We start from the raw sequence: 14,547 nt of genomic DNA on the forward strand, positions 1-14,547 counted from the left end.
AAATATACATAATATTGTTACTAAGTATAGTCACATTAATCTGCTATCAAACATTAGAACTTATTTCATCTAACCCTATGTTTGTATCCACATCCACTGCTTCCCCACTCTCCACCACTAATCCCCTTCCCATTCTCTGGTATCTGTCATTCTAGTCTCTATGTCCATGAGCTTAAGTTTCTTAGCTTCCACATAAGAGTGAGAGAACATGCTGTATTTGTCTTTCTGTGCCTGACTTACTTCACTAACTCCATCCATGTTGCCGCAAATGACATCCATGTTGCCGCAAATGACATTATTTCATTCCTTTGTGTGACTGGTTTCCTTCCTAGTGTATATATGCACCACATTTTCTTTATCCATTCATCCATTGATGGGCATTTAGGTTGATTCCTTACCTTTGCTGTCGGGAACAGTGCTGCGATAAACGTGTAAGTGCGGGTATCCCTTTGATGTACTGATTTCCTTTCTTTTGGATAGATACTTGATAGTGGGATTGCTGGATTGTATTCTATTTTTCGTTTTCTGAGAACTCTCCAAACTGTTTTCCATAGCAGTTGTACTAATTTACATTCCCACTGACTGTGTAAAAGAGGTTCCCTTTTCTCCACACTCTCGCCAGTAACTGTTATTTTTTGTCTTTGTGATAATAGCCATTCTAACTGGGGTGAGATGCTATCTCATTGTGATTTTGATGCCTTTCCCTGATGATTAGTGAGGTCGAGAATTTTTTCATATATTAGCCATTTGTATATCTTTTTTGAGAAATGTCTTCAAGTCCTTTGCCCATTTTTTAATGGTGTTATTTGGAGTTTTCTTTACTGTTGAGATACTTGAATTTCTTGTATATTCTGGATATTAGTCCGTTGTCAGATGAGTAATTTGCAAATATTTTCTCCCATTCGAGAGGTCTCTTCACCCTCTTGATTCTTTTTGTTATGGAGAAGCTTTTTAGTTTGATAGCCCCGTTTGCCTACTTTTGTTTTTGTTTCCTGTGCATTTGAGGTCTTAGCTCTAAAATCTTTGCCTAGACCAATGTCCTAAAGAGTTGTCCATGTGCTTTCTTCTACTAGTTTTATAATTTTGAGTCTCACATTTAAGTCTTTAATTCATTTTGAGTTGACTTTTATATGTGGTGAGAAATAGGAATCCAGTTTCATTCTTCTGCATGTGGTTATCCAGTCTTCCCAACACTATTTATTGAAGAGAGTGTGCTTCCCTCAATATATGTTGTTGGTGGCTTTATCAAAGATCATTTGGCTGTAAATATGCAGATTTATTTCTGGGTTCTTTATTCTGTTTCATTGGTCTCTGTGTCTATTTTTATACTAATGCTGTGCTCTCAGTCCCTGTAATATATTTTGAAGTGATGCCTCCAGCTTTGTTCTGTATGCTCAGGATTGCTTTGGCTTTTCAGGCTCTTTTTTGTTTCCATACATGTTTATGGATTGTTTTTTCTATTTCTGTGAAAAGTGACATTGATATTTTGATAGGGATTACATTGAGTCTGTAGACTGCTTTGGGCAGCCTGGTCATTGTAATGACATTAATTCTTCGGATCCATGAGCATGGGAGGTTTTTCCATTTGTTTGTGTCTGCTTTAGTTTCTTTCATCAGCATTTTGTAGTTTTTCTTGTAGAGAACTTCCACCTCCTTGGTTAAAGTTATTTCTGTTTTGTTTTGTTTTGATAGCTATTGTAAATGAGATTGCCTTCTTGATTTCTTTTTCAGCTGTTTCATTATTGGTGTATAAAAATGCTACTGATTTTTGTATTTTGACTTTGTATCCTGCAACGTTACTGAATTTGATTATCAGTTGTTAGTCAAATGTGTTTTCTGCTTGTGTTGAAATTATCATATGGTTTTTGCCCTTCATTCTGTTTATGTGATGTGTGATGTTTATTGACTTGCATATTTTGAACCATCCTTGCATCCCTGATATAAATTCCATTTGATCATGTTATATTATCTTTTCGATGTGCCATTGGATTCAGTTTGCTAATATTTTGTTGAGGATTTTTACATTTGTTCATCAGGGATGTTGGCCCATCAGGGATGTTGGCCTATAGTTTTCTTTCTTTGGTGTGTCCTTGTCTGGTTTTGGAATCAGGGTGATGCTGGTTTTGTAGAATGAGTTAGGGAGAATCCCCTCCTCTTCCGTTTTTTGGAATAGTTGCAGGAGGATTGGTGTTAGTTCTTCTTTGTACTAATTGGTAATTCTTTGTACTTCTTTGTAGTAATTCTTTGGTAGAATTCTGCAGTGAGTCCATCTGGTCCCCAGCTTTTCTTTGTTAGGAGACTTTTTATTACTGAATTGGTCTGTTGAGATTTTCTATTACTTTCTGGTTTGATTTTGGCAGGTTGTATATTTCCAGGACTGTATCCGTTTCCTCTAGGTTTTTCAGTTCGTTGTGTTTAGTTCATAATAGTCTCTGGTGATTTTTGGTATTTCTGTGATATCAGTTGTAATATCCCTTTTTTATTTCTGATTTTGTTTGGATCTCCTCTCTTCTTGGTTAGTCTAGTTAGCAGTTTATCTTTTCAGAGAACTGATTTTTCATTCCATAGATCCTTTACATTTTTTAAAGTCTCTGTATTTTGTTTAGTTCTGCTGTGGTCTTTATTATTTCTTCTGCTAGCTTGAGGTTTAGTTTGTGTTTGCTTTTTTTAGTACCTTGAGGTGTGTATCACTAGAGTGTTTATTTGAAATATTTATTTGTGTTTATTGCTATAAACCTCTTTTTTTTAGCATTGCTTTTGCTGTGTCCCCAGGTTTTGGTATGTTGTGTTTCTACTTTCTTCTTCTTCTTTTTTTTTTTTTCTTCTTCAAGACAGAGTCTAGCTCTGTTGCCTAGGCTTGAGTGCAGTGGCACGATCTCGGCTCATTGCAACCATTGCCTCCCAGGCTCAAGAGATTCTTCTGCCTCAGCCTCCCAAGCAGCTGGGACTACAGATGTGTGCCTCCACACCTGGCTAATTTTTGTATTTTTTTTTTATTTTAGTGGAGACGAGGTTTCACTATGTTGGCCAGAATGGTCTTGAACTCCTGACCTCAAGTGATCAGCCCGCTTCGGCCTCACAAAGTGCTAGGATTACAGGCATGAGCCACCATGCCCAGCCTCTGCTTTCATTTGTTTCAAGAATTTTTTTAATTTCCATCTAATTTCTTCATTTATCTAGTGGTCGTTCATGAGCATATTTTTAAATTTTTGTGTATTTGTGTAGTGTCCAAAGTTCCTCTTGGTATTGATTTCTAGTTTTATTCCATTGTGGAATACAGTGTGATTTCAAGTTTTAAAAATTTGTTGAGACTTGTTTTGTGGCCTAACATGGTCAGTCATATATATGTTCCATGTGCTGATGAGAATGTATGTTCTACAGTTGTTGGATAAAACGTTCTGAAAGTGTCTGTTAGGTCCTTTCGTCTGAAGTCCAGTGTAAGTCCAGTGTTTATTTTCTATCTGGATGATCTGTCTAATGCTGAGAGTGGTGTGTTGAAGTCCCCCACTACTACTGTGTTGGAGTCTTTCTTTGTATCTAGGAGTATTTGCTTTGTAAATCTGGGTGCTGCAGTGTTGGGTGCGTATATTATTTTGAATTGTTATATTATCTTGCTGTAATGATTTCTTTATCATTATATGATTACTTTCTTTGTCTTTTTTTAAACTTTTTTATACTTAAAGATATTTTATCCGAGCCGGGCGTAGTGGCTCAAGCCTGTAATCCCAGCACTTTGGAAGGCCCAGGTGGGTGGATCCCAAGGTCAGGAGATCAAAACCATCCTGGCTAACACGGTGAAACCCCATCTCTACTAAAAATACAAAAAATTAGCCTGGCGTGGCGGGAGGCGCCTGTAGTCCCAGCTACTCGGGAGGCTGAGGCAGGAGGATAGTGCAAACCTGGGAGGCGGAGGTTGCAGTGAGCCAAGATTGTGCCACTGCACTCCAGCCTGGGTAACAGAGCAAGACTCCATCTCAAAAAATATATATATTTTTTATCCAATATAATTATAACTACTCTTGCTTGCTTTTGGTTTCCATATGCATGGAATATCTTTTTCCATCCCCTTATTTTCAATCTATATGTGTCCTCACAGGTAAAATGCATTTCTTATAGGCAACATATAGTTGGATCATGTTTTTTTACCCATTCAGCCAGTCTGTATCTATTAAGTGGAGAATTTAACCCATTTACATTCAGTTTTATTGATATGTGAAGTTTTGTTTCTGTTGTATTGTTGTTTTCAGGTTATTTTGTGTATTATTCTTTGTTCCTTTTTGTCTTGGTTGTCCTTATTGTTTGCTGATTTTCTGTGGTACTACCATTTGATTATTTTCTCTTCCTCATTTGTGTATTTACTTTACCAGTGAGTTTTATATTTTCAGGTGTTTTCATGGTAGTAACTGTTGTTCTTTCACTGCCAGGTTTAGGACTCCCTTGAGCATCTCTGGTAAGGCAGGTCTAGTGGTGATGAATTCTCAGTATTTACTTGTCTGGGGAAGATTCTATTTCTCCTTCGTTTATGAAGGATAATTTTGTTGGATGTAGTATCTTTGAGTGACAGTTTCTTTCTTTCAGTACTTATTTTCCTATTATATCCTGGCCTATAAGGTTTCTGCTGAGAAGTCTGCTGTTAGTCTCACGGTGGTGCAGGGAGGCCTCTCTGTAGGTGACTGGATACTTTTCTCTTAGTGTTTTAGAATTTTCTCTTTGTTACTGACTTTAGACAGTTGGACTATACTGTGGTGTGGAAACCTTTTTGCATTGGGGATCACTGGGCCTCCTGCATCTGGATGTCTGAATCTCTTGCTAGACTTGGGAAGTTTTCATCTGCTATTTTGATAAATAGGTTTTTCATCCCTTTTGTTCTCACCTCACCTTTAGAGATACCAGTAATTCATATATTTGATTGCTTATAGTATCCCATATATCACAAAGACTTTGTTCATTCTTTTTTTTGTTGTTTCTTTCTTTATTTTTGTCTGGGTTGTTTCAAAAGACCTAATTTTTTGTTGTTGTTGTTTGAGACAGAATCTGGCTCTGTTGCCCAGGTTGGGGTGCAGTGGTGTGATCTCAGCTCACTGCAACCTCTGCCTCCCAGGTCCAGGCAATTCTTGTGCCTCAGCCTCCCAAGTAGCTGGGATTACTGGTGTGCACCACCACACCTGGATACTTTCTTGCATTTTTATAAGAGACCGGGGTTTCACCATGTTGACCAGGCTGGTCTCAAACTTCTGGCCTCAAGTGATCCATCCACCTCGGCCTCCCAAAGTGCTGGGATTACAGGTATGAGCCACCGTGCCTGGCCAAGACCTGTTTTCAAGTTCTGAGATTGTTTCTTCTGCTGGGTCTAGTCTGTTGTTGAAGTTTTTTAGTGTATTTTGTATTTCATTCAAGGAATTCTTCAGTTCCAGAATTTTTGTTTGGTTCTTTTTTATGATCTCTTTCTGGTAAGTTTCTCATTCTTCTCTTGAATGGCTTTTCTGATTTCTTTGTATTATCTTTGGAATTCTCTTATATCTCACTGAGATTGCTTCGTATCATGGTTTTGAAATTTTCCCCCCAGGATTTCTTGAATTTCTTTTTGATTGGGATCTGTTGATCGGGAATTACATGTTTCCTTCTTTTTTTTTTTTTTTTTTTTTTTTTTTTTGAGACGGAGTCTCGCTCTGTCGCCCAGGCTGGAGTACAGTGGCCGGATCTCAGCTCACTGCAAGCTCCGCCTCCCGGGTCTATGCCATTCTCCTGCCTCAGCCTCCCAAGTAGCTGGGACTACAGGCGCCCGCCACCTCGCCCGGCTATTTTTTGTATGTTTTAGTAGAGACGGGGTTTCACCGTGTTAGCCAGGATGGTCTCGATCTCCTGACCTCGTGATCCACCCGTCTCGGCCTCCCAAAGTGCTGGGATTACAGGCTTGAGCCACCGCGCCCGGCCCATGTTTCCTTCTTTTTTCATGTTTCCTGTGTCCTACATTCATACCTGTGTATCTGGTGTAATAGTACTTCTTCCAGCTTTTCGAACTTGCTTTCATAGGGGAGAGCTTCTTCCCAAGGATGTGTCAATGGTGTTAGTTTGATAGGGCCCTTTGGCTTTGGTTCGGAGTGCGTATGATAGTGCAGTGTACGCTGTATGATTTTCTTTGGCTGTAAACAGTGTCATTGGTGTCTGTGATTTCCTTGGTAGTTTAGGGTGCACTTAGTGGAGTTTATGGTGAAGTTTTGCTAGGGACAGACATGTCGGGTGGGCCAGTCTTTGGCCCCAGTGGTGGCAGTGGTGGGCTGAACATGGCTTATTCTGAGCCCCAGCCTAGCATATTCTGGCACTGGTGTTAGCAGGACCAGGTGGGTCAGTTCTTAGACGTCCAGGTAGCTTGCTTAGATGCCAGTAACGGCACAGTGGGCTGGGCAGGTGAGCAGGTTCTCAGGTCCCAGTGTGGTATGGGCAGTGCCAGTGGTGGGATGATCCCCTGGATTCTAAGTAGTGAATGCTGGTGTTGGCAATGGCTGTGGTGCAGGGTCACCGCACAGCCCCAGACACAACTCTCAGGCTCTCTCACTCTCTTCAGCAGAGCTGCACAGAATGGAGAAGGGAATACAGCCTTCGTACACAAGCCCCAGCACAAAGGCCATGCCACCAGTAGGGGCACAATCACCACTCACAGGCCTAGACAGGCAGCTCTCTGTTTCGCTCCCCCCAACATCCAGTGGTAGCAGCAGCAGCTGTGCCTGCATTGGTGTTTGGAGTGGGAGAAGGGGTCCCACTCTACATGTGAGCCCAGGCACAGAAGCTGCTCCACTAGTAGGAGGTGGGGGGTCTCAATCCCACAAGGCTGAGCACAGAGTTTGTGCCACTGCTGGTGGTGGGGTCACTTTTCACAGCTGTATGCAGGGAGCTCTGGGCTCTAGAAAGCTGGTGCTTTAGTTTCCTTTGTCCCACGGGCTTCCCTTTTGGTACAGTGCATTATTATTTCCCTGGAGAATACTCTATTGAGTTAGAGTACCAGAAACCCCATAGCATCTTTGGGTCCAGCCAGCACTGTGCCACTCTAGCCCTCTGGGTAGAGACTGGGAGAGTGTCAGTGGAAGCTCCTGGGATGTGGAGATACGGGGGCTATGGTTCCCAGCACATGATGAAGTCCCATGACAGCTGGGCTCTCGCGGTGGTGCCCAACTCCAGCTGCTTAGGTACCAGGGGCAGGGAGATGGGATAGTGACCCAGTGCAAGTTCCCTGTCTGGTGCAGTGCTTGTGCAGGGTCTCCAAATCACTGCCCACACTAGTTTCAGGGTTGGTGTGGGTAGAGGAGCTCTCCTGTGGTTGAGATTGCAGCAGTTTGTGATGGGGTTGTGGACTACTAAAGTTCTCACGTACTCTTTCCCCTGCCCCAATATTGAGCCCCTCATGGCCACCAGCAGATCTCAGACAAGTAGGCTGCTTGGTTCCTTCCCCTTCTCTGCCTCAAGTGTTTCCTGTGACTTCTCTGTTGGACTTTAATGTTCTCTTCCTAGATAACCTATTCAAGATATGATTACCTATTTGTAATTTTAGCTCACTCTGGAGAGGGTGGGTGTCTGCTATCTCTAGTCTGCCATCTTGCTTAGTTCTTTATGATAAGTTAAAAATTAATTCATCATCACAAGAAGGTGATAGAGAACCAGTTTGTCATCTTAAAAAACAGGCCAATAGCTAGGCCTAATGATGCATAACTGAAGTCTTAGTTACTTAGGATACTGAGGTGGGAAGATCCCTTGAGGCCAACCTGGGCAACATAGAAAGATCATGTCTGTTAACGAAAACAAAAGTGGAATAGGAGGAGAAAAAATTCCTTTATCTTGCCTTCGTTATATGAACTCTGTCAGTGGATAATTTCGTCACAGGTAAGGAGAAGTATCTTTATAATATTAATCCAGCTAAAAAGAAAAAAGTTAAAATATGACTATTTTGCCATAGTTAATATATCTAAGCATTGAATATCAACACTTGCTAACACTAAAGAGAAAAAGAATATACTATATTCTTGCACACCTGATGAAAGAATATACTGTACTCCTGCTATAGCCTTATCAAAGGGATCAAACCTTAGTCTCTTCATCCTTAGGATCCAGCTACCAATTTGCAGGAAATGCCAAGTTCAGCGGAGCAAGTTGAACTATACCAAGAGTATGCAATCAGCAAATTCCAGATTGTGAGAAGGCCAAACAGCCTTGGTTCTTTAACAGATATTTTGTGTGGAAAAGAAACAGAAGAAGACCATGTAGAAAAAAATAAAAATGATTTAAAAGGCACATCAGACTTTTAATGGGCAAGACTGAGAAGTATGTGTTTAATAGTTGATTTATTCTTCTCTGGGAAAATCTTATAGAAAACTCAGGTAAGATAAATGGCATATATAATATCTAGATATTGAGGGACCCTTTTTTTTTTTTTTTAAGTACTGAGAAAGTTTTGATTATATGTTAAGGGAAAAGCCTGATACGTTTTCCACGCTTTTGAGAAGAGACCAGCAATAGTGATAGTTCTTTTGTTTAGCTTAGGAAACAATTACGGCTTCCACTAAACTATCTACCCGTCCAAAAGTGGAACTAATTTAGGAAGAGGAGACAGGGGAAGTGGGGAATGAAGAAGAAAAAGATAGCAGTGGTAAAGGATTGACATCGATATTTAAAGGAAATAATGAATGGAGCTAAAACTATAGAAAAAATGGTGAAGGTGGCAACTTTGCTTTTAATATCTATTTTCACCTCTTCACTATCCAGTAAAAATAAACGAGCTTACCAACCCTCCAAGATTGCCTAGAAAAGTGAGAGAATGATAAAATTGAACAAACAGAATGTTAACCCACCAAAGTGAAACTACTAGAGGAAACAGCTTAAACAACAACAAAAATGGGCACTTAAGAAAATTCAAGTACAGCATAAAAATACTTTTCTGAGCTTAAAACTCAATGAAACGGGGGATGGTCACTGTGGAGACTTCAAATTATTCAACTGGAGACTTCTATTATTAGACTGGAAAAATAAAGTAAGATAAATCTTCACAATGTAGAGCAAAAATAGGAAGAGAATCATGAAAGAAAAGGTAAAAGACTTAAGGAACAGATTCAGGAGACATAACAGAGCTAATGGGAATAATATTTATAGGAATTTAAAAAGGAGAAAAACAGATGGAAGATAGATAATATTTATGCAAATAATAGAAGAAAATTTTTCTGAGCCAGAAAAGCCTATCAGTTTTGAAGTTCAGTGGACTTCAGATTGATTTGGTGAAAACACACATACATACCCCTTGACATACACTGGCCAAATTCTTTAGCTGTGAAGTGACAAGTTATGGGCAAAGAAATACTGTCAGGTTGGCACTGAACTTCAGATTTGCAATAGTGGAAGATAGACTACTGAGAGAAAAGAACTGCAACATAAGAATCCTGTCCCTGGCTGAGATATTACTCATCTGTCAGGGTAAAAGGATAATTGCAAACATTTAAAGATTTTAAAAGCCTATAAATACATATATTTTCTTACACATTTTTAAAAAAGAAATAATGAGAGAATAAACCAACAACTTATAAAATGGTTACCTAATAAGGAAAGGGGTAAAAATGGAGGTTATGTAAATTTTACCATCTTTTAGAAAAAGAGCTAACAACAGCTAACAAAACTCAGGAGTCCTAGGGATACATACTTGACATATCTATCAATGAAATGATAGGATATGAACAAGATCTTCAAAATGATACAGGGATGGGGCGAATGGAGGTGTGAACTGGTCAAAGATTGATGGTCAGTGGAGCTGAGACAAATTGTCTCTATAACATTCTGTTCACTTTTGTGTAAGTAAAAAATTTACCATCACAAAAATGCTCTTAAAAATACTTAGGCTTCATGATCTAGCAGTCAGACTTGTGGGAGTATCTTATGTTTGTTATAACATTCTTTTTAGGGGCAAAACATAATAGCCATCACTAAGGGATTGGTTGATTAAATCAGTGTATAGCCTCACCATAAACTATGGCACAACCATGAAAAAAACATGTCAGTGCCGTGCTTGGAGTTGTAAGGTTACTTGAAGACATTTTTATAAAGTATTGTTGAGTTCAAAAAATCAAGAACAGTTATGTCTCATTTTTGTAAGATGAATTGTTTTTAAAATCTGTATGTATGTTTATGTACATATGTTTGTGTAAAATTTTATTAGCATGGAGCAAAATCTGGAAGGGTGTGTACCAGGCCATTAAGGAGACATGTCTTAGGGAGCTAGTGGCAGAGGAGATGATGATTTGGATGGATAGAAGGGTCGAAGTACAGTCGAACACAATCATTGATAATTTTTTTACACATATATTTACAAGACTCAGCAAAATCTTCTTCTGCCCTGCATCGCTGTTTAATCATTTATGCCCTTCCCTTTACAACTAAGCTTTTTAAGGTACATTGTAGACTGACTGACTCTCCTGCATGGAACCTAGTTTTACTGAGATTGCACTTGCTGTCACTGCCAGATCCCACAGTCATATTTCAGTCCTTATCCTTTGAAATTCTCTATAGAATTTGACATCGTTGACCATATTCTTCCTAAAATTCTCTTGCCTTGGTTCCTGGGACAAACTTGGCTTTCATCCAGCTCCCCAGACTCTTCCTTCTCAGTTTCCTCCTAGATTCTGGTCTTCATAGCTTCCTCATTTCCTTTCCATAACACCCCTGTGTTGGTTTTCCTGGTCTTCATAGCATCCTCATTTCCTTTCCATAATACCCCTGTGTTGGTTTTCCCAAGATTTTTACTTTCTGGACCCCTCTTCTCATGGTGCATACTCTCTCAAATAAATTTCACCCACACTTAGAGTTTTTACTGCCATTTATATAATGATTTGCCAATACATCTGTCTCAGACATTTCTCTTAAGCTTCAAACTTACATATTTGGCGGCTCTCTGAATATTTCCACCTGGATTTCCTCAGCTAAATCTCAAAAATCAGCATACCCCCACCATTACACTCCTCTTCGTGTTTTTTTCTCACTTAATTAGTGTAACGTCATTCATCTGCACATATAAGTCATACACTCGAGAGTCATCTAAACTCCTTCCTTTTCCTTCTTTCAATTACTCAACATCTGTTTTTGAGCACTCATTATAGGTTAGGCATTGCTTAAGTACTGAGGATACAGCTGATTAAGAAAATGGAGAAAACATAATCCAGTAACTCCTGTCAATTTCAGCTTTCAAAATATTTGTAAATCCATCTTCCCTCTAAAAGCCAAGAGTCCTTTGAACGTTTTCGTCCAATCTAAACTGGAATAAAGATTATAATAGCTGGAATTGCATTAACTTCCGTGAGAAAGTAAGAGTAATATGTTAAGACTGGGTGCATGCAGTGGCTCACGCCTGTAATCCCAACACTTTGGGAGGCTGAGATGGATGAATCGCTTGAGTCCAAGAGTTCAAGACCATCCCAGGCAACGTGGTGAAACCCCATTTTTACAGAAAATAAAAAATTAGCCAGGCATGGTGGCACACACCTGGAGTCCCAGCTGTTCGGGATGGAGCTGAGGTAGGAGGTTCACTTGAGCCTGGGAGGTCAAGGCTGCCATGAGCTGTGTTTGCACCACTGTACTCCAACCTCGACACAGAGTGAGACCCTGTCTCCAAGGAAAGAAAATAAGATTTTAAAGGTAAAAAATGTTTATATGGTATGTTAACTGTTATGCTATTCTAAATATTATATATTTGGCTGCCCTCTGGATATTAAGAAATCCCAAAAATCAGCTAATTCTTTTAATTGCTGTCACTTCTGAAGATTGTAGCTATGAAAAGCAGCTTTGTTATAAACTTGCTTTTAGAAAGAAGTGCTGCAACAAATTTTCCCACAGAAGAAGGGAGGTATTTTATTTGAACTTACATGTTTAATTAGTGCAGAACACACCTTCTAGAACCTTTTTGATTTTCACTGATCTTGATTGTTTCATGTGTTCATCAGCTATATATTGATTTTTCAGAATATTTATTTTCCACATGGTGAATGTGCCTGAATTATTGCTTGGTCAAAGTCCCTCAAGGAATGATACAAAAATCATCAGTAAGTATCATATAAAGATTTTGGAGTTGCTGAAAAAGACTGATGAAAATACCCAAAATTTATTACTTAATTTACATGAGGTCCTTATTAGATTTAACTGTACCAAACTTCATCCAATCTAAATTCAGAACATACGAGGGTATAATCATATAAGTGCCCATAGATGTTTGTATATATGAAGCCGAGTAGCATAATCTAATACAGCACATCATCTATGTGACAGATACACTTTAAGTGTTGAAAGTTAAAGAATAACCAAAATTATGAATTTCAGAACTTAATAAATTTGGAGTAACTAAGAGGGTGTCATGTATGTAGCATTCTAAATGCGGTTTATTCCATTAGTCATTGCGCTTTATGCCAGTGCTACTCAGAGTAGCCTTTCCATTAACTGTTTGTTACCAGCCCTCAAGATAAGGAGCCTGTGCCAGAATGTCAGTCAGTGCATTGCTTCCTTCATTAGAAAGGAAAAAATACTATGGAAAAAATGTCCACTAAAATAAGCAGTGTGCTTAGTGACATAATTGATTTCCATGTTTGGTACCAGCTCCTTATTTTATGATGGGTCAGTAATAATTTGCAGATTGGCCTATCTTTATGAACCACACTTTGAGTAGTAGTTTTATATCATGTATATCAGACATTTATGATATTGTTGCAGGAATACATGTCCTGGTTAATACAGCTTATTTGTGTATAAATGTTTGGCACTTTTAGATGTACATAATTATTTAGTCTTTTTTTTTTTTTGAGACGGAGTCTCGCTCTGTCGCCCAGGCTGGAGTGCAGTGGCCAGATCTCAGCTCACTGCAAGCTCCACCTCCCGGGTTTATGCCATTCTCCTGCCTCAGCCTCCCTAGTAGCTGGGACTACAGGCGCCCGCCACCTCGCCCGGCTAGTTTTTTGTATTTTTTAGTAGAGACGGAGTTTCACCGTGTTAGCCAGGATGGTCTCGATCTCCTGACCTCGTGATCCGCCCATCTCGGCCTCCCACAGTGCTGGGATTACAGGCATCAGCCACCACGCCCGGCCAATTATTTAGTCTTTTTTCCCCTAACTTCTGCCGTTTTCCCTTAGTCTAAGTCCATGTTACCTTCCTGTATAGAAATTCTATCCAGCAATAGTGTTTGCTACAAATGATTGCTTCTTGCTACTGTGCGAGAACTCAGTCATATTCAGAGAACCAGATCTTGCTCATAAACCATAATCGTGGAAATGGAGAAGTGGGTAACTTATGTCACATAACACCCCTCCCGCATACTTTCTGACACTCATTAATTGCCAGTAGAGATTTTGTTAACAACTTTGCCAGACACTGGTTTTATTACTTAGAGTGTCTAATGAACAAAGTTTAAAATGCCAGTCACTGTCAAAAGAGCTAGTCACCATTTTCTACCTTACTTTGTCTAAACTGGTTTTGTTTATTAAGCGGCTCCTATAAATGTTCCTCACTTGCATACTTCAACTTAATCAAGAAAATGCTTCATTAATAAATAGACAAGCTACTTTTCGAGCTTACTGAAGACAGATTAGGAGATTGGAAATTACAGTAATATGTTGTTACCCACTGGTTTACTGAGTGCATTTCTGTGTCATAAAATTTAAAAAAAAAAATGACCAGGCCTTTGAAGCCTACTTTTCTCAGTGTTATAACAGTAAATTGTACTATTATAAATATATTGTCGTAATTTGTACAACTTATTTCGTCAGTTTTATATTTCAGGAACTATGAAAATACAACTATTGGTACATACTTACATGGAGTTTTAATAGTTAATAAATCAAGAGATCAAAAAAAAAAACCAATTATTTAAGTCAAAATATACCAGAATTTTTTATCAAATGGATTATATGATGTTAACAGTTAACCATAAATCGGGAGAAGCGTCAGCTTAGGAAGTTTTAAAGTAAATTTTTTTAACCTAGAAGCATAAAGACTACAAGAAGAGGTTACATTGGGTGTTTTTAGTATGTCCAAATACATATATCAACAAATTTGATCATTGGGAATCTAGACTTGATAGAGCATTTTATAGAGTAGTTTACATATTAGTATACCTAGAATACAATATTTTTCATTTAACATGTAGTTAAAATGTAAATAGTATTTTATTTTTGTCCTTTCTAAATGACGTCTTAGTAGCTTCCAGTGTATGTGTTAGGTAATAATTCAGGCTTCATACAAAAAATTGCAATCCATTTGTAAACCAAGAACCTTGTTTTATTTAACCAGGACTATTAGCTACCTCCCTGATTAAGCCTATTTCTGAGGCTGTTGAATAGCAGCAAGCATCGTGTTTGGTGTTCAGCACCTTTGTCTCGTATCCCTGTGATACGAGTGCTTAGAAAAATTAGGTACTTAAGTATCTATTATGTGCAGAGGGCTGAGCATAGAGCATGATAGGCAATGAGGTATTCTTTAATGAACACTTAAAGTGTTTTGCATGCTTTATTTTTCCTGCTCTGCTTTGTAACGTAT

The 14,547-nt window shown here is 38.8% G+C and overlaps 1 protein-coding gene across 9 annotated transcripts in view; it reads left to right on the forward strand.

Moving 5' to 3' along the window:
- LOC105478881 (ankyrin repeat domain 12) overlaps positions 1–14,547 on the forward strand; it is a 136,400-nt gene that overhangs the window by 85,042 nt on the left and 36,811 nt on the right. The window contains exon 2 of one of the 9 annotated variants that reach the window (XM_011736605.2): positions 11,989–12,068. The exons of the other annotated variants lie outside the window; for them this stretch is intronic. Coding sequence (XP_011734907.2) covers positions 12,005–12,068 — 64 coding nt within the window. The 5' untranslated portion in view covers positions 11,989–12,004. The remainder of the gene's footprint in view (positions 1–11,988; positions 12,069–14,547) is intronic. 9 annotated transcript variants of the gene reach the window in all.

Source organism: Macaca nemestrina, chromosome 19, assembly GCF_043159975.1.
Source record: "Macaca nemestrina isolate mMacNem1 chromosome 19, mMacNem.hap1, whole genome shotgun sequence".
In the NCBI taxonomy this organism is placed as follows: domain Eukaryota; kingdom Metazoa; phylum Chordata; class Mammalia; order Primates; family Cercopithecidae; genus Macaca; species Macaca nemestrina.